Here is a 23,866-nt window from a genome sequence, read left to right on the forward strand (position 1 = left end):
CCTGCCTGCGCCTTGCTCAGGTTCCCATTACCTTCAGGACACTTGCCCCGGGGCCTTTGGCAGGAATGTCCTTCTTTTAGTGACTGCGGGCCCCGGTCTACAAACTAGCACTTCATAAACGCTCCAAGTGGTGGGGTCGGACAGTAACCTCAGTAGCCTGGAGACCGAAGCAGGAGGGTTGCCACATGTTCGAGGATAGCTAGGACTGAGGTGTGAGACACTGTCTTAAAAAGAACAAAACTAAGTCCTGCAGGAGCTCAGGGCTCTCGAACCCGATCAGCAGCGGGCCAGCGCAAACACGGGCGGGAATCACAGAGACACAGCCTACAGGGCGCCTGCGCATCCGCTCAGACAGCAAGCGGCGCGAGCGCCCACGCCGATTGGCTGACAGAGCCGGCACTCCAGCCAATGAGAGCGTTCCTTGTTGAACGTGTGACGCGCAGGAGTCTGGGTGCTCCGGCCGTTGCCGTGGAGACGCCGGGCGAGTTCGGGGGAGTCGGGTTTGCGGGTGGTCCCGGGGTGTTCGCGCGGCTGCGGTGAGCCGGAGGAGGTGGAACCACGCGAGAAGGCCGCGGCTCTCGGCATCCTCGCGGCCGCGGGGCCGAAGCCAGGCCGGAGACCGGCCCGCACCGGACCAGGCCTTCTGCCCATGCCGGCGACTCCCGCCGCCGCCCCGAGGTGCCCTGGGTGGGTCACTGAGACTGCAGCGCGAAGCCGTCCCTTTCTGTGCGTCCTTTCACTCACCTTCACAGCAGCCCAGCGAGGTGAGTGTGGTATTATTTACAGGGGGTGGAAACGGAGGCCGAGGGGAGGTTTTAAGTGATTGTAAAGTTCCCGGAGCGGCTTACACCGGCTGCAAACCATGCCTCCGAACAGCCTCCCTGGAGGAGGCAAGAAGATCGACTTCACCCGGCACCCCCGGTTTCTGCACCTGTGGATTTGGGGGCTGCTTAACGCTTCAAGACTTGACTTCTCCTAGGTCATGAGTGTGGCCAGGTGAACTCTATGAGGCGAAAGTTCCTTCTCTGTGATTCATTACTTTGTTTAGAAATAGAATTTAGAATGGTCTCCTTCAGGGGCTGGCAAACTCTTGTCGATATGTTTATAATATGTCGTAAATTTAACAAGAACAACAATACTTTTAATGGTGTTTTACATTTGGGGTGGCTATATTCTGGGTCTCTGAGTTCAAAGCCACCTTGGTCTACATAGTGAGTTCCAGGACAGTCAGAGCTGCATAGTGAGACTCTTTCAGGAGCCCCCGGGCAAAAGATTAGGCCCCACCATTGCTTATCACTGGATTACAGTGCTGAGGGGCTTAAAGTACTTTTCTTTATCATGTGACATTGGGCCATGGAAACTATGTTTGGAAACTTTTGCTATGACAGTGCATGCTTGTTATCTCGCAGCTTGGTCTACATAGCAAGTCCAGGCCCATTTTGCTGGAGCTATATAGTGAGATCTTGTCCAAAAAAAAAAAAAAAGGTGGGGTGTGGTTTGGAAATTTGAGAATCTAAAGCAATTAATGTGCTATTCTTAGAATAATGGGACTGCTAGTCTGGGAATTTGATAAATGATTATAAATAAATTGAAATTCCCCCCAAATCCAGAATTCTTGAGTGCAGAGATGACTGCACAAGTGGAAATGTTGCACTATGAAACTTTGTTCCATGTAAAAATTAATCTTCAGGCCATATGTTTAAGGCTACATGAAACAAGTAAATTTTGTGTTTTGACGAGTCTCATCAATAAGATATCTTATTATATACATGCAAAAATTGCAGAATCCAAAGGAAATCTGAATTCCAAAACATTTTTGGGACTTGTTTCTCCTCTTTATTTTGTAACTGTGTTTTTTTTTTTTTGAAGGTTGATTTATTTTTATTTTATATGTGTGAGTGCTTGCTGCATGTATGTTATGTTCGTCATGTGCATGTCTGGTACCAAGGAAACCAGGGCGTTGGGTTTCCTAGAACTGAAGTTAGACTCACCCACTGTATGGGTGCTGAGAGCTGGACCCAGGTCCTCTGCAAGAGCAGCAAGTGCTGTTAAGTGCTCAGCCATCTGTCCAGCACTCTTCACTGTTTTAAAGCTCCTTCTGGGGCTCATGGTAAACAATAAATATGTGACCCAACATTCTTGAATTGCTTACACACACAACGATACATGATAATCTCAGGTGCATAACTGAAAAGCTGGGGTCAGGTGGGTCATGCACTCTGATGGGGACGCACCAGCAGCAGCAACTCAGACACTTAGTACGTTTATTTTATACATCTGAATGTGTTTTGTGCTTTTTGGATCCAAGAGGTAGATATTATTGAATACAGCTGAAGAAGGAGGCAGGTGTAGCTAGTCTGGGCAGGGGGTCCTGGTAGGGTAGCAGTCTCAACTCTGAACATCTGGGAAGAGGAAGCTGCAAGGACATTTTCTGCACACAGTCAGCAATGGCACATGGACTGGGCGAAGGCTTTGCTGTTTCCCTGGGCCTGCCCCCAAAAAGGCTTGGCCATTCCCATGGGTCCGAGGCATTGGGGTCCTTGACAGCCATGCCCATGTCAATAATACACATGTACCCAGGACTTTATTTACTCCTTACATATTTACTCAGGCCTTCCTCTGCTCCCCACGTTGTTTTGTGAATGTACCATGTTTTGTGTATCCATTCATAAAATGATGGACTTTTGAATTGTTTCTGCCTTTTGTGTATTATGAATAATTCTCGTTACTAATCTTTGCTTTGGCATATTACTTGTGTGGATGTTCCATAGTTAATCTATCCATTCTCTTTATAGCCATTTAGGTTGTTTCCATTATCTTGGAATTACCAATTGCTGCACAACAAATAATCCTAAGTACATGTGTGTTTGTATTGTTGGAGATGTGTCTTCAGGGTAGAGGTCTAAAAGTACAGTTCTGATTGAAATGTAATTGCACCTGTAATTTTCTGAGGTATTGTCAAATTGCTTTCCAGAAGGATTGTATCACTTTTCATTTATGTGAGAATAGTACTGTTTTTCCACAATTTCAGTCCACGTTTTGCTTACCCCCCTCAGCCTTGAGACAGGAGTTCATTATGTAGTCCTGTCTGACCTGGAATTTGCTATTTAAAATAGACCAGGATGGTGTTGAACTTGCAACAGTCCTCCAGGTGCCTCTCTTTCCTGAGTGTTGGGATAACAGGCCACCATGCCCAGCTTAGAAAACAACAACAAAAAATTATTTAACTAATTGACAGATTATTTTTTTTTGGGGGGGGGGCGTGCTTGCTGCAGCACCAATGTGGAGGTCAGAGGGCAACTTTGTGGAGTTGGTCGTTTCTTTCCACCTTTATGTGGGTTCTGGGGATTGAACTCAGGTTTCTTTATCATCTGAGCCATCTTGCTGTTGGTAAAGGCACTTGCTGCCAAGTACTGTAGTCACTGCCTCCTAAAGGTCATACTGTCTGCCAGCATAGCCTGACTGAAGCTCGTGAACCTTTTGAGCAACATGCTGAAATTGAATCTAACCATAGAACATACACACTTGAGTGTCATTCTGGACCTGACCTCTTTTTGCTACATGCACTGCTACCTCTTGTTTCAACAATTAAGGCTTTATGTTGTATGTGTTAGTATTGGATAAAGCCTACCCCCTTAGAAGATTTTTTTTGTTTTGTTTTGGTTTGTTTTTTCAAGACAAGATTTCTCGGTGTAGTCCTGGCTACCCTGGAACTTGTTCTGTAGACCAGGGTGGCCTCGAACTCAGAGATCTGCCTGTCTCTGCCTCCTGAGTGCTGGGATTAAAGGTGTGCACTACCACTGCCTGGCTAGGTTTTTTTGTTTTGTTCTGTTTTGTCACTTAGTTCTGGATAGTCTTGTGGTTTTATTTTCCCGAAGCACCTTTCATGTCATCCTGTCTATTGTCTTCTTGGTGTTTTTATTGGGGCCACAGAGAGTTTGTGGTAAACTTGGGAGAACTGACATTTTATGTAGTTGAGTCCACCCAAGGAGAAGAGATGCGTTTATTCTATTCATTTAAGTTGACTTTCGTGTTTTCAAATTTCCCTCACATAAATTGCAGATAAGGACTTAATCTTGTTGCTACTATAGATGGATTTTTTTTGTGTGTCATCATAGTTTCTGTTTATGGTTTGTATGCATCAATTTTATATTAATCTTTAGATGATGATGATTATTATTTTTTATTTTATTTTTTGTTTTTTTTTTCAAGACAAGTTTTCTCTGTGTAGCCCTGGGTGTCCTAGAACTTGTCGACCAGGCTGGCCTTGACTGCAGGGATCCACCTGCCTCTGCCTCCTGAGTGTTAGGATTAAAGGCATGGGTCACCACTGCCCAGTGAAGATTTTAATTTTTAAATTAGGTATGTGTATATGTTTGTGTGTGGGTATGTGCCCATGAATGCAGTTGTCCAGGGAGGCCAGAAGAGGGCATCAGATTCCCTGAGCTGGAGTTACAGATGGCTGTGAGCCACTTGATGTTGGTGCTGGGATCCAGACTTGTGTCCTGGGCAAGAGCAGTGGGTGCTGTTTTCTGCTGAGCCATGCTCCAGCTCTGTACCAATGGGCTTCATGCTAATGGTATACTTGCTACTTCACTGAGTTCTTGTATTATTGTATAAGTTTGCCATTGACTGTGGGTTTGAAGAGTTTTTTTTCTTAAGGTAGTCTGTTGTATTATCAGCACAGCAGTTATTAACACTTTACTTTTTATTCAGTTCTTTCTTTCTTTCTTTCTTTTTTTTTTTTTTTTTTTTTTTTTTTTTGAGATGGGATCTTGCCATGCATCCCATGCTGGCCCTACTGCCTCAGCCTCCCACTGCTGAGGTTAAACCCAGCTTTCATACCCATTCTCAAACCTCAGTTTGCTTTTCCTGTTCTCATTGCATTGGCTGGTCATCCTAGTGCAGTGGAGAGTAATAGCAGAGAAGGTGGCCGTCCTGGTTTCACTCCTGGGATCAGTAGAAATGTTTGTAGTGGTTCTCCATGAAATGCTATTTTGGCTTTAGGACCAAGGTATTTATATTTTATCATGACAAGAAGCTGTCCTTTGGTTCCCATTTTCTTCAAGTGTTTTTCTTTTCATAGGTATTGAATTTTGTCAGACGTTTTTAATCTGAAAAAATTTAATGTGTTTTAGAACGTCTGTGTAGCTGCTTGTCCATATATCATCCTGAGCACACAGTACCTGCATAGGCTAGAAGAGGGCACTGGACCCCCTGAACTGGCTTACAGGTGCTTGTGAGACGCCTGATATGTGAACTGAATCGGGGTTCTCAGCAAGGGCAGCCAGGGCTTTTAAGTGCTAAGCTGTCTGCTTATGGAAATAATTTTTATGACTTTTAACATGATTTAATTTTCATTTTTATATTTTGTTACATTTATTTTAGTTTAATTTGCTTTTTTTATTAAATTTTTTTCTTTGATTTTTACATCCCGACCATAGTTTCCCCTTCCTCCTCTCCTCCAGTTCCCCCTGCACCTCCCCTCCTCTCCCCCCAACCAATCCACTCCTCCTCTGTTTCTGTTCAGGAGGGGCAGGCCTCCATGGGTGTCAACAAAGCTTACCCAGAAGTTTTCTTGTTACTTTTCTCACTGAACCTGGAACTTGTCAGTGGTTTAGTGATGAGGTCTTCCTGTCTCTGTTCCCTAGTTCTAGGCTTGCTGATGCACACTGGGGCTCTGAGCTCCGGTTCTCATGTGTGCACAGCAACCGTTTTATCAGTGGAGTCATCTCTCCTCTTAGTTACAGGCTTTGATCAGATCTATCTTGGTTTTAATGTTTGTGGAAAGGTGTATGTGTGTTTGTACTTGCCATAGTAAAGATGTGGAGGGTAGAGGACAACTTGGGTGTTGGTCCTTGCCTCCCCCCTCCTCCCCGCCCTGATTTTTTTTAAATTAAAACCATTATTGGGGCTAGAGAGATGCCTCAATGGTTAAGAGCATTGGCTGTCTTCCAAAAGACCCAGGTTAGATTCCCAGCACACACATAGCAGCAAACAACTGTCTATAACTCCAGTCTTGGGGGATCTGATGTCCTTTTCTGGCCTCTGCAGGCACCAGGCACACATGTGGCACACAGACATACATACAGGCAAAACATCTATACACCTAAAATAAACACGAATTTAAAATATTACTGTGTGTGTATGACGTTTGTGTGTGGAGGTTAGAGTATACTTTTTGGGAGTTGATTCTCTCCTTCCACCTCTGTGGGCTCCAGGGATTGAACATGGGTTCTAAGGCTTACATGGCAAACACGTTTACCTGCTGAGCCATCTCTCCATCTCCGTTTACTTGATTTGATTTTTCTAAACTTTAATTGCGTGTGTGTGTGTGTGTCTGTGTGTGTGTCTGTGTCTGTCTGTCTGTCTGTCGGGTTGGATGTACACATGACACAGCACACATGCAGAGGTTAGAGGACAGCTCTGTGGAGGTTTTTCCTCTTCCATGTTTATGTGGGTTCTGGGGATTGAACTCGAGTTGTTTCCATTCTGAGTCATCTCACTGGCCCTTCCACTGTTTTGAAATCAAGGTCTCTTGTTCACTGCTGTGCACACCAGCCTTCCTGGTCTGTGAGCTTCCAGAGCATCTCCTTCTCCACCTCTCATCTTGCTATAGGAGCACTGGGATCACAGACATAAGATTTCTTATCTTTAGTTGTGTGTGTGTGTGTGTGTGTGTGTGTGTGTGTGTGTGTGTGTGTGTGTATGTGCGCATGGGTGCAGGTGCCCCTGGAGGCCAGTAGAGGGTGGTGCATTGTCTGGAGTTGGCCTTCCAGATGGTTGTGAGTTGCCTGACATGGGTGCTGGGAACTGAGCTTGTGTTCTCTGTGGTGCTGAACATCTCTGCAGTCCTGCCCTGTCACCTCTTAACACTGTTACATTGGGAACCAGATTTCAGGGTGAGTTTTGGAGCGGACAAATACTACTCAAACCACAGAATTCTCCAGTACCCTCCTCTGTTTTGAGCACACTATGTCAGAAACATAGATGCAAATGTTTGTGTCTTTTCACAGCACCAAAACAACAACAATAATAAAGTAATGATAAGTAATAACAGAATAACAATAAATCCACAAGGTATGGCAGTTTCAGCGGCACTGGTTTGCCAGTTACTCCCACTTTCCTTGATAACGCTGACTGAGGCAAACACAGATTCTTTATCCTAGTGTTAGTTACTAATATTGACTTTAGGTTACACATTGCAGATTACACAGTAACCTTTTTGCGATGGTGACTATCTCCATACAAGAGCATGCTTCTGGTAAAGGATCCCCTCTACCCCTCTTCAGAAGAGAAAAGGAAGCAAACACTGGGTACAGCAGCCCAGTTCTTACTTGATGCATGTGAAATGTCCAGGTGGTTAGGAAATCACTGTGGTTTAGCCATGCACCGACAGTCGGCTTGTGTGGTGGCTGCCTTACTGCCCTCTCTCAGCCTACAGACAGAAAGCAAGCAAGGTTTACAGGAGAATGCTCCTTCAGGAGGAAGCTCACTCACTTTCTCTCTGTCCCCGTCTGTCTGTCTGTCTGTCTCCCTGTCTCTCGTCCCTCCCCCTTCCCTCTCTCCCCAGAATTGCTGTCAGGGGGCAAGAGGCCACAGCAGAGTTGAGGAGGTTTCGGAAGTCCTGAGACATAGGAAGCTGATGGAAATGCAAATAGTGTCCACCTCTGGGGAAGCTGTTGCTGTTGTTAGCCAGACTGCTGCTGGTCATGGGTTTGAGAGCAAAGCTGCAGACCTGTGTCCCTGTGCAGAGGGGAAAGGGCAGTATTGGTCCAGATGATCCCGTGGGCAGACGGACGGACAAACAGGAGAGCAGCTAGCACAGGCAGCAGCACTTGGGGTAGGTTCTGTCAACAGCTGGGACTGAGCTGAGCGGAAGCTCCGGGGAAAGTTGGGAGTTGCCTGCCTGTCAGCCCTTGATGCCCACCCCAGATAGTCAGATGATAGCTGGAGGGGACTGTGGCCAATGCAGTGCTGGGTGTCCACCTCTTTCCTTAGTCTGATGTGTCCAGTAAGTTGTTGGGCCTAGTTTTCCTGATAAAGTTTTAGTATGCCCATGTGCTCCTGCAGTCAATTTCACCTGATACGTTGATAGTATGGTAACCTTTTTACTCCCGGGAACAAGTGATTTATCAGTTTGTGCCGTGTGGGTGGTGCTGAACGGATGAACGGTCACAGGTTCACCATGTACATAATCATCCTCCATTCTCAAAATGGAGTCCCCGGGGGCAAGGCACAGCCTGAAGAACCAGAATTTTACGCAATATAGATTTAGAGCAAGCAGGGCACAGCCTGATCTCAACATTCTCCCTGCCTGCTGGTCCATCCTGTCTATTCCGGGTACATCACATAACTGGAACCAGACAGTGTTGACTCTTTTGTGTATGGCATCTTTTATTTAGCTTAGTTTTACAGGTTCCTTCATGTTGTAGCATGTATCAGAATATTATTATTTTTATGAATGGACAGTGGTCTTTCATGGACTTTCCCCATTTTATTTGTTCATCAGTTTATGGATATTGTGGTTGCTCCACCTTTTAGCTCTTAGGAGTAATGCTGCTATGTTCATTCATGAGCATGTTTTGATGTGTCTATGTTTTCTTCTGAGATCTGAAGATATGAACTTCCAGATCATATGCTAATTCTGTTTGGCATTTTGAGGAACTGCCAGTGTATTTTCCATAGGGTCTGTTTTATTTATTTATTTATTTTTTAAAGATTTATTTATTTATTATGTATACAGCATGTATGACCAGAAGAGGGAGCCAGATCTCATTAGGTGGCTGTGAGCCACCATGTGGTTGCTGGGAATTGAACTCAGGACCTCTGGAAGAGCAGTCAGTGCTCTTAACCTCTGAGCCATCTCTCCAGCCCATGGGTCTGTTTTATATTCCCAGGAACAACATAGGAAGTTCTAACACCACACTCTCTTGCCACCCCGTCATACTTTACAGCCTTCAAACTGGTTTGCTTCCCTTTAATTCTGTTTTTTCCCCATATTTCTAAGACACTAAGCTGGGCCCCAGCACAGTGCTGTTGTTGGCTCTTCCTGAACCCTTTGGTCCTGTTTCCTTTTTAGGGGACTGTGGACTGGTACATCCTCTACCAGTGATGGGAAGTGACCCTCCGTGGTGGTGCTGAACCTCTGAACATGGTAAGAACTGTTGCCTGCTTGAGTTGTTGGTGACAGTGTTGTCACTGTGCTCCTGGGGGTAAGGGGAATTTTCCTTGTCAGCCTTCCTGAACGGAAGGCTATTGGTACACCTGTGGGGGAGGATACTGAGTGGCTGTGGCTCGTAGGGCTTCAATCACATTTGTAGGAAAGACACTGGCTTGACATGTTTCATTGGGATTGGTATTCTGTTGTTTGTTTTGCTTTTCAAAACAGGGTTTTGCTGTCTACCAGCCCTGGCTGTCCTGGAACTCATCTTGTACACTAGACTGGACTTGAACTCAGAGATCGCCTGCCTCTGCCTCCCAAGTGCTGGGATTAAAGGCATGGGCCACCATGCCCAGCTGGGATTGTTACTCTAACACACAGGTCTTATATTGTGTTAAGCACAAGCTGGATGCTCCCAGCCTCTGTTCCTTTTGTGGTGGACAGTATCCAGGGCTTACCCTCCACCCTGATTGGCAGCATCCCACAGATAAATTCTTATTCTGGTTTTTTCCTCAAGGTGATTGTTGGCGGTTCATTCCTCCATAGCTTTTCATAGTAGCCTAGAATATGTTCTGAAGCAGGATTGTACTCATCTGAGCACTGTGCTGCTCTTCCTCTGAACTCATTTCTAGATTCGAATTGCAGCCTTAAATGCCAGCTCTACAATTGAGGATGACCATGAAGGAAGCTTTAAAAGTCACAAAATCCAGACAAAGGAGGCTCAGGTATGTACTCTAAGATCTTCCTCTGAGGGAGACCTTGCTGCTCATTTTCAGTGAATTCAGGCATCTCCTCAATGGCGTTCTAAGGGGAACTTGCATTGTGCTGATGGCTGGCTCCACCTCATGTTGAACTTGTTTCGCTCAGGAGATAGTCCTGCTGAAGAGCTCTATATTCTTGCCTCTTGCTTACACTCAGTGGTGCCTACATGTCTCTCTCTGTGTGCCCAAAAGGGACTCTCTTTCCCATTAATGAGGTCTGGACGCTGAGTAGTAGAATTTCTTTTGCTGTAGAGGGTGTGGCTGACAGTTAACTTGGCAGTAACTCATTGCCTTCCCTTTACACACATTTTTGGTTTAAAAGGATCAACTTCTGTGTGGTGTAAAACATTTCCTATCTTGGTTTGCAGGAAGCAGAGGCTTTTGCCCTATACCACAAGGCCCTGGATCTACAGAAACATGACAGGTTTGAGGAGTCTGCCAAGGCCTACCATGAGCTCCTGGAGGCGCGACTGTTGCGGGAGGTGAGGCACTGGTAGGCTGGCCTGTGGGTTTTGAGACAGAGTCTCACTTTGAAGTCTAGGCTAGCCTGAATCTCAGGGTTCTCCTAGATGCTGGGATTGCAGGCAGGGAACACCCTGCCTAGTGCTTCTCAGTGTCTGTCTGTCTCTCTCTTGTTTTGCATATATATACATGTGTGTGCGTGTGTTTGGTTTTAGTTTTTTCTTTTTGAGACAGAATGTCATGTAGTCCAGGATAGTCTTGAACTTGTTGTGTAGCCAAAGCTAGCCTTGAACTGATTGTCCTACCCCCACCTCCTGAGTGCTATGCTGGCTGGCTTGGAATTCTCTATCCAGACAGGTTGACCTTTAACTAACAGAGTTCTGCCTGCCTCTGCCTCGTGAATGCTGTGATTGAAAGTACATAACACTATGCCCAGACACTTTTCTTTTTAGGGGGTGGGGTTCAAGACAGGGTTTCACTGTGTATCCCTGACTGTCCTGGAACTTACTCTGTAGACCAGGCTGGCCTCGAACTCACAGAGATCCACCAGCCTCTGCCTCCCAAGTGCCAGGACTAAAGGTGTGCACCACCACACCTGGCTCTGGCAGTAGTTTTATGCAGTGATTTCTTAGAAGACGTCATGTTTTTAAGGCATTGCTAAAAAACAGCGGTGAAATAACTTTTTATGTTAAAGATGCTTACAATCCTTATGCTCTTTGATCTCATGTTCACATATGATATCCAGGCTAGGAATTAGTGTCCTTTTATTCTAGAGTTCACTGACACCAGCTCTTTAGTTGGAATAGCTTGTAGGTAGCTACGTGATGATTCAGAGCCAGGAGCTTGGCCTCCTGACTTCTAACCCAGAGATTTCTGGGGCAAAGCTTTAGGTCCTGCCTGCTTACCCCAGGAAGCCTCTTCACACTCGTTCCTGAATAGGGGGACTGGCTGGGCTGGTTTTTCAGAACTGATGAATGTTACCAGCTACACTGAGCACTCGAGATGCAGCAGCAGGGGTGGAGAGGGGGTCCCTTGTCCTTGATTCCCCAATCTTTGCGGAGTGCTTCATGGTAGTTTGGCCTTTCTTGTATGATTGGAGCTGTTGGGTCTGCCAAGACTATGTGCAACACCTGCATTTCCCAGCTGAGGTGGACCGGGCTGTCTGAAGCAGTGTCTGGCCTGGGCTCCTGTTGACTGCTTGCTGGAGCTGCAGGCCTGTGGTGTCATTTCTGCTTCTGTTTTCTCTCAGGCAGTTTCATCCGGAGATGAGAAAGAAGGGCTGAAACACCCTGGACTGATCCTGAAATACTCCACATATAAGAACCTGGCCCAGCTGGCAGCCCAACGAGAAGATCTAGACACGGCCATGGAATTCTATTTGGAGGTATAAAGTTGGCAGTGCTCAGATAGCTGTTTAGAAAACCGAGGAAGAAGGGGGTGTGATGTGGTCTTGTTGACCGAGAAGAAGAGTTTGTAGGGGTGTCCCACCAGGCTATTGTGCCCAAGGCATTGTTGAATGCAGAAAGGCCTGGAAAGCCAGAGTTAGGGACTGGGATGGACTTCAGTGCAGAGGATTATATGTGAAATTTTCTACCATCAGTACACATGTGACTGTAGGTGACTTATTTAATCCATTAGAACCTCCAGGTCTATACCAATGTAATGGGAGGAAAAAAAAAGAGTAGAGCTGGGCATAGTGGCACATACCAATAAACCACATGGTGGGGGTTGGGGGACCACATCGCAAGTTTGGAGCAAAGTAAACAAGTCGGTGAACTTTAGGTATGAAGACCAGAGCCTGGCACCTGTATTCAGTGTACTGTAGTCACAATAACATTGGTATTGTTTCTGTTGATCTCTCTGTGGGTATCTCTAGTGCACCAGACTGTAATACGAATTTCTAAATTGTGTTAATAAAAAATCCAGAGCCAGATATTGGGGTAAATGCTGAAAGATCAGAGAGGCAAAGGAACAAGCCACAGCCATGTCTCACCCCACTAACTCCACGAATCCTCTGACTGAAGTCTTCTGAGTCCTCACCTGAAAGGCTCCAGCAGAAAAAGCCTCTAGCTGGAAAGGGATGCCTCTTCGGAAAAGCCTTTAGTTCCTGTCTCCTCATACCTTATATACCATTCTCTGCCTAGCCATCACTTTCTGGGATTAAAGGCGTGTGACTCCCAAGTACTGGGATTAAAGGTGTGTGCCACCACTGCCTCGCTCTGTTTTCTCTCCTAGACTGAGTCAATCTCATGTAGTCCAGGGTAGCTTTGAACTCACAGAGATCCAGACCAATCTCTGCCTCCACATGCTAGGATTAAAGGTGTGTGCCACCACTGCCTGGCCTCCATGTTTAATCTAGTGGCTTGTTCTGTCCTCTGATCTTCAGGCAAATTTTATTAGGGTACACAATATATCACCCACCACACCCGATAGTGTGCCAAGTACTCACCATGAAATTTTATGCCGTTTTGCAAGGAGGGTGAACTTATCCTCATTTCAGGGATGAGGACACAGGCTTAGGTCATTCAGCTAATTAATGTTGGAACAGTGGTGTGAACTAAGGTCTTCTTAAAGCCTATTTTTCTAGAATCATATGAGACTCCCATATTTTCTTTGTATCCATTTCCTCTTACTTCTTTTGATTTATTTTAAAGATTTGTTGCATTTTTAGTTATGTGTTTGTGTGAATAGGTGTGTGTGACTGCAGGTGCTTGTCAGTGCCTTTGGCTTCAGCCCCCTGGAGCTGGAGTTACAAGTGTGAGCTGGCTGATGCAGGTGCTGGGAACCAGACTCGCAGCCTCTGCAGGCACAGCAAGTGCTCTTAACTCTGAGCCATCTTTTCAGCAGCTCGGTTTCCCCTCTCAGGTGTGCACGTATGCACATGCCATCCTCAGGAACATGTCCAGCTGTTTTAGTACAGGGTCTCTTATTGGCCTTGAGCTCAACCAGTTAGAACTAGTCTAGTTGGCCAGTGAATCTCAGGGATCCACCCTTTTCTGCTGGCCCTAGAACAAGCATGCGCAGCATTGTGAATGGGTTCTGAGGGTCAGACTTGGGTCCTCACATTTGTTAGGCAAGGGCTTCACCCACACAACTTTCCCCCGAGAGTCCTCTTTCTCTTCTTTCCCTGTTAAATATGTGAAGAACACATGTTTCCATTAGCGCAGTGTGTTGAGATGATGATCTAAGTTAAATAAATTAGCTCAGGTAACATTTAAAAAAATAAATGTTGTGTGTAACAGTTCTCATGTATTTCAGGGCTATGAAGGGAGGATAACCTTGAACTCTTAACTCTCCTCTTCCCAAGTGCTGGCATTATAGACATGGGCTTATTATATAACTTGTATTTCTTGAGGAAGATTTCATTATGTGGCCTAAGCTGTCCAGAAACTCACTTTGTAGCTCAAGTTGGTCTTGACCTTGCTTTCCTCCTGCCTCCGCCTCCAGAGTGTTGGGATTACAGGTGTGAGTCACATGCCCTGTTCCATGTGACTTTTGTTGTGCCATTTCTCTAGGTCTTGGAAACGTGGCTCCCAAAAGTGAGCCCGCTCTGTTAGTTATAAGTGGGCACACTGCCTTGCCATTTCCCTGGGTAATTGGAGGGCTGGAGCAGTGCCTTGTCGTCTATCCCTGCCTTGCTTGCTCACTGAGGAATCTGATCAAGAGCATCCATGTACCCTCTGCTTATGCTGCTTCTAGGCAGTGATGCTGGATTCCACAGATGTCAACCTTTGGTATAAAATTGGACACGTGGCCCTGAGGCTCATCCGGCTCCCCCTGGCTCGCCATGCTTTTGAGGAAGGACTTCGGTGTAATCCTGACCACTGGCCCTGCTTGGACAATCTCATCACTGTTTTGTACACCCTCAGTGATTACACAAGTGAGTCTAGACAGATGAGGGAGGTTAATTGGGTAAGCTGGTAGCAAACTTGATCTTGTTAGACTTTGTGCCAACCTGAGGAAGAATGGAGATGTTTTTACATACCAGCTTTATTCTGTTTTCCTTTCTTGGTTAATCAGATACTTGTAAGTATTGCAGGAAGATAATAGTACTGTATTCTAAATGATCCCCCCTTTCCTTTGTGCATTGTCCTGTCTTTTGGATTGTGTTCTTTTGGTTCTTTGAGAAAGGTCTCTTATGTCACCTAGGCTAGTCTTGAACTCAAAATGCTTGCCACATCAAGTGGCTTACTGTCAGACATTTATTTCTCAGCTTTGGAGGCTAGGAAGTCTGTGATCAGGGTGCCAGCAGATTGGTGCCTGGTCTTGGCTTCTGGGTTTGCTGCCTCTTGTATCTTTACTTGATGGGGTGGGGTTGAAAAATGAGAGAGAAAGGGAGCCCACTTCATGTGTATGTGATACTAGAGGTATAATTTATCCTGAAGCAAGATTCTTCTCTACCCCTGGGCCTAGCCAGATAGTTGATGTGCTCCAAAATATAATGGTGGGACATTTGTAGGATAAACATTCCCTTGTCTATCCCCAAAGTGAGAAACAGAAAAGAAAGGAGTGAAAAGTTCCAGATAAACCCAGAACTTAGTAAGGCAGATTTCATGAAGTCTTTAGGTTCAGGAATAATTGTCTTTGGTTTGATGCTCTTGTCCTCTAGGCCACTGGGTGGCAGTGCCACTCTCATAGCTGAGATGGCCAGATATTTTGAAGATTGTTAGCCAGTAGCTAATCACTGTGAACTCCTTAGATTTTTTTTTTTATATTGCTGCAGTTGTTAAATACGGAATCACGGGTCAAGGCTGTACAGGACAGTCCTATAATCTGTTTGCTTCTGGCACTGGCTGTCCTCCTCACCTGCAGGTGTGTGTTCTGGTGTATTCTGGATGTTATAGTCTTAGCAGTCGTTAGTCACGGAGTTGGCTAAGATGCTATCTCACCTTTGTTGTTGTGCAGTCTTTGACTCCAGAGTGGGACATTCTCCCGGTATTGACTGGAAGGCTAGAGTTCTGAAAGCACTCGTAGCTCCTAAACTGTTTCTCTCCTGCTAGCATGTCTGTACTTCATCTGCAAAGCACTGGAGAAAGACTGCCGGTACAGCAAAGGTCTGGTTCTCAAGGAGAAGATTTTTGAAGAGCAGCCTTGTCTCCGGAAGGACTCACTCCGAATGTTCCTCAAATGGTAAGGCCTGCATCATGTCACCATGTGTGGCTGGTAAGCATCAGGAGCATCCTTTGTCCCCATCTCTGTCCTGATCTGTGTGTAATTGGAGTCTGTGGACGCCAGGGCTCCATCACCTGTACTGTCCTCATCAGCTGGCTTCCTTCGACCTGTCCGTGTGTTGTTTGGTAAGGTTAGGGAATAGGGATTGAACTCAAGATTTGTCACCAGTGCTGCCCTAATTCAGTATCCCAAACATGCCTGATCTTGTCCCACCTCTGCCATGCCTCCAGAGCAAAGCTCATTCCTACCTATATTACCCAGAGGCCCTCTGCAGCTCAGGCTCTTCCTTCTCTCTCTCTTTACCTGTAGTTGGAGTTTTCTCCAGTCCTGCCTGGCCCATGGTCAGGACAAATCTCTGTCACCTGCCAGTCCTGCAACTGCTCAGACCCAACCAAGTAAACACACAGAGACTTATATTGCTTACAAACTGTATGGCCGTGGCAGGCTTCTTGCTAACTGTTCTTTTATCTTAAATTAACCCATTTCTATTCATCTATAAGTTGCCCTGTGGCTCGTGGCTTACCGGTATCTTCACATCTGCTTCTCATCATGGCGGCTGGCAGCATCTCTCTGCCTCAGCCTTCCACTTCCCAGAATTCTCTTCTCTGCTTGTCCCGCCTGTACTTCTGCCTGGCTACTAGCCAGTCAGCATTTTATTTATACAGAGTGATATCCACAGCATTTACCTCCTGCTTTCCCCTCTCTGATTTCTTTGTTAGAGCTGCCTCAGTGCCTGGCACATTGCTGCCTGGCCCTGTGTGACTGTGAGTGTCTGGAGTGAACTAATGTTTCTGGGGAGATTAAGTCTCTCGGGTGGCTGTGTGGAGTAGTCCTCCTGGATGCACCAGGACAGTCTGGGCACACTGGGAGGGCAGGTATTGTGTCATCTCAGGCTGTGAGTGGTCACCCGAGATCTTTCTGTATTTTGGAGACACCATTGATTTTGGTGAATAAAAATTTGTCCAATGACTTTGTTGGAAACAGATAATTGAGGCTTCCCTTTCCTGTGGCTTTTCAGACAGAAAGGTGATACTATTAATACATACGAAAACTCCTTTTGCCCTGTTGTGAATTGTGGAGGGAACAAATGGCTTTTGTGATTTCCAGTGTATGTGGGTATTCGAATGCTGATCACTACCCATTTGAGGTCAGAGTCACACTGTAATTTGTGTTCAGGAAAAATCAGTTATTGACGAAAGGGTATTAACTTAAATGTATCCCTGTCTGTAAAATTTTAGCACTGACTCTAGTTTAACACTATAATTTCCTCCTGTTTTCTATACCTTTAGTGACATGTCAATTCACGATGTGTCAGTGAGTGCAGCGGAGACACAGGCCATTGTAGACGAGGCTCTGGGGCTGCGGAAGAAGAGGCAAGCTCTGATCGTGCGGGAGAAGGAACCGGACCTGAAACTAGTGCAGCCCATTCCTTTCTTCACGTAGGTCATCCAGTTTCTCTAGGAATGTTGGGTTGGCTGGTAAGACACTCCCTAAAAGACGAGAGAAACCAGACCAGATCCGGGGCTGGAGGCAGGGGTAAGGCTGGTGCACAGTGGCTAGAGAGCTGGAGGCATGTACCTACTGACAGGCTACTAAAAGACAGCTTAGCTCCCTTAAGCATGCCTGGTGTAAGCTGCTTGCCCCAGCCACTAGGAATATTCCTGTCCTTCTCAGTCTTCTCTACTGAGAAGGGGAAAGAACACTAACGCTTGGCAGCCATCAACCAGGAGAGAACCTGGCACCCTGGAGTTTGTCACAGGTGTGGGCTTCCCTGGCTGTTGTGTGTTCATAGCAGGGCTGGATGAGGTGTAAGATGTGTAAGATGGGCATCAGCATAGCCTTTGTGAGCCCTGTGATGTGTAAGAGACCCTCTCTGTCCTGGAAGGCAGACCTGATAGTGGTGGCCCACTGGAGTTGGGGCAGTTTAGCAAGTAGTAAGCTTTGGCATTTAATTTTTGCTTTAAAAATTCTGGTATTATGGACAAACTCATGCCTGAAATCCCAGAACTCAGGAGGCTGAATCAGGTGAGTCTCTGATTTCCAGACCAGATTGCACTGCAGGGTGAGTTTGCGGCAAGCTGGGCTACATAGTGAGACTGTCGTGAACATAAATACGCACGCACACACAAATTCTGCCGTGAAATCTTGAGTCTTTAAATTTAGCATGTCCTGGCATCGGGTGTAATCCTCACCCCTTCCTCTCAGTGACCTTACTCAGTCATTGCCGCTGTGGTGTAGAGCCTCTCTCCTGTGGCCCTTCATGGCAGTCCTGGGGCTGGTAGTTGGGTGACCTTGGGGATATATTGTGTGCTATTCCTTAAAAAACTGGGAACAGCATCCCTCTTTGGTAGGGGATGATGTAATGGAATAGAACTCTAGGGGTCTCTGCTGGGGTGAATGTAAGAATGATAAGTGGCGCTGGTTGCTGTGAAGAAAGGTCACGACAAAACCCAGTGTCGGAGCTTTATTAGGAGGAAGAGGGGTGTGTGAGAACCAGGCCTGGGGAAGGAGCACATGCAGAGAGCAGAGGGAGGGAGAGAGATGGGGGACAGAGAGAACAGAACAGAGAGAGAGGGTGGTGTCTGTGTCCAGCTTTTTAAAGGTTCCCATGAACATGCACAGGCAGGCTTAGGGAGCTACACCATGCATGCGCTGATTGCATGACCACACCATGAGCATGTGGTCACCATCGCACACTGATGATGTAAGACGCAAGACCCTTTGCTTAACTCCTGAACTGAGCATGTACGGTCATGCAGCTGGAGTGAGGGCAGAGTTCTAACAGTGAGGAATGGGAAATGCCAGTCACTGCGCCTGCTCTGCACATGTTGGAGTCAACATTTTGTTGGTTATGATGGTGACAAAATGCTTACTGCCTTCTCCCTGCTCTGTTGAGGTCGCAGTTTCTGGGAACAGTTCGTCTGAATCTGTATAGGCAAGTTGGCCTCTGTGACAGGTGCTAACCAGGTATGGTGGCCCTTTCTTTGTAGGTGGAAGTGCCTTGGAGAGAGCTTGCTGGCTATGTATAATCACCTTACCACTTGTGAACCCCCAAGGCCCAGCCTTGGCAAGAGGATTGACTTGTCTGACTACCAGGATCCCAGCCAGCTACTAGCACCCTCTGTAGAGGTTACACCTGTCAGTGTGGTCCAGCCAAGTCCTGTCAGCACCAACCCAACTGTTGCTGTGGCTGAGCCTGTGCTGTCCTATACCTCTGTGACCACAGCCAGCTTCCCATTGCACAGCCCTGGCCTGCTGGACACAAGTGCTCCCATGGGTGAGTAGACCTTGTGAAGTCACGTTCTGGAGAGCCTGTGTAAGTTGAGCCTAGCAGGAATAAGAAGAGCAGGGGACTTTGGCATCTCCAGGGAAAGGCATCGTGCTGGTCCTTGCGGCCCGAGTGAAAATGAGAGCTGCAGCCTTGTAAAAAACTGATCAGCCTGGCCCCAGGGCTAGTACAGAAGCGTTGATACTCAGAAGATGGGGTTCTGGATGCAGCTCCTTGGCAGATTACCTTCCCAGCTGCTAAGTCTTGGCATAAAAGTTCCTCTTCCCCCTTGTGATGTGACTTGGCATGTCCTTGCTGCTGGTCCTGCTTTCCTGCTAGATTGACCTTAGAAAACATTAAAGTACATTTTTATTACCACTGAACTTGTCAAAAGTTTTTACCAAAAGCTCCCATGCAGTTTGCTGATTTTTTTTCCTGCCACTGTACAGAAGACCATCTGGCATTTAGAGAAGTTTCTGAATGACTGTGGGCATGGTTGTTTCTTTTTCCTCTGTTCTCTCCCTACTTCATGGTTCTCTTGCTCTAGTCCTGTCATTGGGATTTGGTGGGTCTTGGCTAACGTCAGTGCCACTGGCACTGCCCATCCCAGGCACATCGACTCCGGCCCCAGAGGCTCTTGCAGTTGGTTAGTACTGAAGGTGAAAGTGTTCTGAGCCCTGGCTTGGGGGTCTCCGCAGCTCACGAAGGACATGAGAGTTAAGGGCTCAGGAGTCTTTGCTGTTGGGAAGGAGTTGACGGCTGTCACAGAAGAGCTCAGTGCTGGAGGACTTGTAAGCAGTGGGTATGTGTGTGTCACTGTTTTCCCTGCTGCCGTTGTCATACCTTAATTGTCCCTCTTGGTGAAGGTGATGTTTCCGGGGGAGATAAATCTAAGAAAGGGGTGAAGCGTAAGAAGACTGTAGAAGAAAGTGGAGAGACAGCAAAGCGGAGGTCTGCCCGTGTCCGAAACACCAAGTGCAAAAAGGAGGAGAAAGTGGATTTCCAGGGCCTTCTGGTAAAGTTCCTGCCGTCCAGGTACTGCACTCTGTTTTTCTGAAGGAACCTGCAGACTGCTGTCCTTCGGTCTCAGCAGCATTTTCAGCCTATTATTGCCCCTCCCTTTGGGTACCGAATACGGAGTGTTGATTTCACTAGTTGGCTTCTTGGGTTTTTCTCATCTCTCCTGAATACAGGAGCTGTGACTGGTTTATCCGTTGGGGACTAGGTACTTCCTTATCACAAGATGAGTGGCTCAGGGAGGTGGAGGCACCACTTTTTCTTGGGGTGCTGCAGGGTTGCTGCACATGCTTATGGAAACCCCATGGAAGGACGCCACCTGTCTTTCGGTGGGTGTGTGCCTGCCTGACCTTGTTTTCCATGATTCCATTGCATTCTGAGAAGACGAAAGAACATCTGGTTTCTTTACTGATTCTTCACGATCCTCAAAGAATCTAGGGGAGAAGGTGCTGACTCTGAGAAACAGGAGGGACCTGGGCCTCTCCTTCTGACTAAGTCCTTCCTGGTCCTCCTGCTCTGGTCTTGTCTGTTCTTCAGAAGCCCCAGGCTCTCTATCCATAGCCTTTCTAGGGTTATCATTCCAGTGGCCGTGCTTCTTGGTACCCTGTTCCTCCACTCCTCGTAGAGTGTAATTTGCTCTGGTCCATCATATCTCTCTGTATAACATCTGGGTGGCATATTTTTCGTCTGCCAGGACTTCCTCTCTCATCTCCTGTGTCTTTGTGAGTTTATGCCTTTTCTCCTTTCACAGTTCCCTGAGTAGGGTTTGATCAGTACACCATCAAGAGATCTAGAGTCTTTGGCTTTTGACCAGTGACAGTTTATTTCAGTGATGACTCATGTCAAGAGTGCAAGAGGCATCCAGAAGCTTAGCAGACTATATATCCATTTTATATCAAGATACTTAATCTCTTCCCCTCCCCCTTCTTTCCCATGAGGGTAAAATTCTTAGATAAAGGTTGTTTTCAGTACACAGCTAAGGAGAACCAAGGTGGAGATGCAGTGCCTTCTGTGGTATTTTTCCTGAAGTGTACAGGAAAAGGCTTCTGTTTGGAAGAGGGAAGGGTTGTGCTGTAGTTGAGTGGTCCTGTCTTCCTCTTAGCCTATCCTGCTTGGCCTACCCTGCCTTCTTTGTGTGGAGTTACATCTACTTTATTTGAGTCTGTCTCTGTGAAGTTTGAATATTTGTTACTGTGAGTGTCCAGATAGAGACATTTACAGATGCCCTAAGTGTTGTGCTGTAGAGGTGCTGGTTGAGAAAGCTACAGGGGTGGCCAAAACATGGTCCTAGGGAAGAGTCTGGAGGGTGGTGTCTGCACTGCGAGGAGCCATGGAGGGATAAAGCTTAGATGGGCTTGACATGGCCCCACAGCACAGCTGTTCTTCTGGGTTGAGCCTCTGTTCATGCTTAGCCCCTCACTGTTGTCAGCCCGAGAGTGTGCCCTGTGGTCCTGCTCCCCAAGGCAGGTCCCCGAGACTCTGTTGAAAGCAAGTGCTTGTGGTTGGTCCTTATTTGGGTTGTTTGTATGTGAGTACCTGCTTATGGTCCTCCTCTCCCATCAAGAGATGAGCTTCCTGTTGGCCAACTCCTTGTATTTATGGTTGTGTTCTGGTACCTACCTTTGTGCCTGGCGCATGGCTGCTGCTTTGCAGCCATCTGTTGGTGGTATAAATGAACAAATGTGGGTACAGACCAGTCACAGACTTAATGAAGTCTGGAGAGAGGCAGCACCTCTTGGAGGCCTGGGCTGTTGGTGTTCTCATCTATCTGTTTCAGTAGACTTCATCTTGGCTCAATGTAGTTGTTCTACTGGAGGAGCTGGGGTGCTTTGTCACAGTGAGTGGTATGGCTTTTGTAATTTGAGCATGTTCCATATAGGTTAAGAAAACTGGACCCTGAGGAGGAAGATGATCCATTTAATAACTATGAAGTTCAGTCAGAAGCCAAGCTGGAGAGCTTCTCAAATGTGGGACCTCATCGACTATCTTTTGATTCAGCCACATTCATGGAATCTGGTAGGAATCAACAATGTGATCATTGAAGGGACTGTCCCTTCCATGGACCTGTAGCCTGCCGAGGTTCTGTTCTGCATGACGGTTCAGGGGTGTTTCATGAGCAGTGGTGAAGGAGCTGCCTGTGGATAGCTGAGGGTCCAGGTGCATACTTGCTGTGCTCCTGAGCCTGTGTATCTGACACTGGATTCAGAGGCTTGCCTTTGCAAGTTGAATGTGTGTTAGCACATCTATTCTGTGTGCACTGTGTCCCAGACACTGTGTTTTATGCATATGATCTCGTTCACTGCACATGGCAGCACTTGGAGCTCAGCCCTTTTGATACCCATCTTAGACATGGGAACCTTGAGAGGCTTGTTCACCACTGACAAGTGCTGGAGCCAGCTCTGAACCCTGGTAAACCTGGCTTTAGCACTGCAGTATGGCCTTAGTTTACCTAGATTGAGTGGGGGAAGGAAGGACCCAAGCAGCCCTCTTCTCAAGAGAAGAGAAACTGGGCACAGGAGGGCCTGTTCATCTTGGTGAGGTTATTTTCCTTCTCTGGACAGAGAAGCAGGATGTGCATGAGTTCCTGATGGAGAACTTGACCAATGGCGGCATCCTGGAGCTGATGATGCGCTATCTGAAGAGCATGGGCCACAAGTTCTTGCTGAGGTGGCCCCCGGGCCTAGCGGATGTCGTTCTTAGTGTCTACCACAGCTGGAGGAGGCATAGCACCAGCCTACCCAACCCATTACTGAGGGACTGCAGCAACAAGCACATCAAGGTTGGGGCCTCTTCAGGGCTAGTGTCAGTGGTACTAGGAGACAGTGGCACGGGTCTTTGACGGGGGCGGGGCTGATGTGTCCAGCCCACTTGCTCTGATTACTTCTGGGTCTGGAACCTGGGTCATCGTGGAGTTTGAAGCAGGGAGCCACATGGCTTGTTTTGTGTCCCAAAGACCCCTAATGGAGTACTCTGGGGGTGAGAATGAGTATAGCAGATTGGAAAGAGGCTGCTGCCAGTTGAGCCATGGTGGCGACAGGTTCCATTAATGGCAGTGCAGAGGAGTTGAGGTTCTGGAACACAACTGGGTTGAGTAAGAAGTAAGCCACTGGGGACGGTGTCTAGTGTTGTTTACTGACATGGGAGGGGTTGCAGGGAAAGGAAAAGGAAGCCTTTGGCTGTATTGACAGACTAGGAACTATTACTAATTTGTATGAAAATGTTTTTATGTACGTGCATGGTATTGGGGGCCTTGTGCATGCTGGATAAGACTTCTACCACTGAGCTATATTCCCAGCCCTATTCATATATTTATTAGTTGAGAAAAAAGAATAGAAGCTAGGTAGGGTGCTTAGGGGAGTAGTGGAGTCATCCAGCAGTTGGGAGCCTAGCCTGGCTCGACTCTGTCTACTGTATTCTGTATCACAGGTTCCTGCTGTAGTGTTTTCTAGAGCTCAAGGAAATAGGCTAGCAGGCCCACTTCTCTTGTTGAAAGTAGTTGAAGGTAGAATGCCGGGTGCTGAGGTAGGAACGTGGAGAGCCATGTATTTTAATTACTTTTATACTGCTGATAAAACACCATGATCAAGGTAACTTACAGAAGGAAGGCTTATTTGGGGCTTAGAGCTCCAGAAGGGTAGGAGTCCATCACCATCACGGCAGGCAGCATGGTGCTGCTGGAGCTCAACTGAGAGCTCACATCTCCATCCACGAACCATAAGCCGACCTCAAACCTGTCCCAGGGACACACCTTCTCCAACAAGGCCGTACTCTGTAATTCTTCCCCAACAGTTCCACTAACTGGGGACCAAGCAGTCAAGTGTGTGAGCCTGTGGCGGCCATTCTCATTCAAATACCACAGGCCCCAACCCAGGTAGTCTTTCTGCTTGAGAGTCAGGCTGGAGTTGATGTATCTGCAGAGCCGTTGTTCCCTCACTGAGCAGATCTCACTGGGATACCTCTCTAAGAATAATGTGAGTCAGCAGGAGCCAGCATCTGAAATCCAGAAATGGGACTGCCTGTTTC

At 46.9% G+C, this 23,866-nt stretch overlaps 1 protein-coding gene across 2 annotated transcripts in view; it reads left to right on the plus strand.

Annotated features, from left to right (window-relative positions):
- Positions 1-466: 466 nt before the first annotated feature.
- Cabin1 (calcineurin binding protein 1) overlaps positions 467-23,866 on the plus strand; it is a 126,692-nt gene continuing 103,292 nt past the window's right edge. The window contains exons 1-12 of one of the 2 annotated variants that reach the window (XM_059281739.1): positions 467-764; positions 9,083-9,157; positions 9,796-9,888; positions 10,293-10,406; positions 11,636-11,770; positions 14,086-14,266; positions 15,387-15,516; positions 16,848-16,997; positions 18,549-18,835; positions 19,693-19,861; positions 21,723-21,859; positions 22,405-22,622. In XM_059281739.1, the coding sequence (XP_059137722.1) occupies positions 9,155-9,157; positions 9,796-9,888; positions 10,293-10,406; positions 11,636-11,770; positions 14,086-14,266; positions 15,387-15,516; positions 16,848-16,997; positions 18,549-18,835; positions 19,693-19,861; positions 21,723-21,859; positions 22,405-22,622 (1,617 nt within the window). In that variant the 5' untranslated portion in view covers positions 467-764; positions 9,083-9,154. The remainder of the gene's footprint in view (positions 765-9,082; positions 9,158-9,795; positions 9,889-10,292; positions 10,407-11,635; positions 11,771-14,085; positions 14,267-15,386; positions 15,517-16,847; positions 16,998-18,548; positions 18,836-19,692; positions 19,862-21,722; positions 21,860-22,404; positions 22,623-23,866) is intronic. The other variant, XM_059281738.1, reaches the window with a different exon arrangement.

Source organism: Peromyscus eremicus, chromosome 16_21 (genome assembly GCF_949786415.1).
Source record: "Peromyscus eremicus chromosome 16_21, PerEre_H2_v1, whole genome shotgun sequence".
In the NCBI taxonomy this organism is placed as follows: Eukaryota; Metazoa; Chordata; class Mammalia; order Rodentia; family Cricetidae; genus Peromyscus; species Peromyscus eremicus.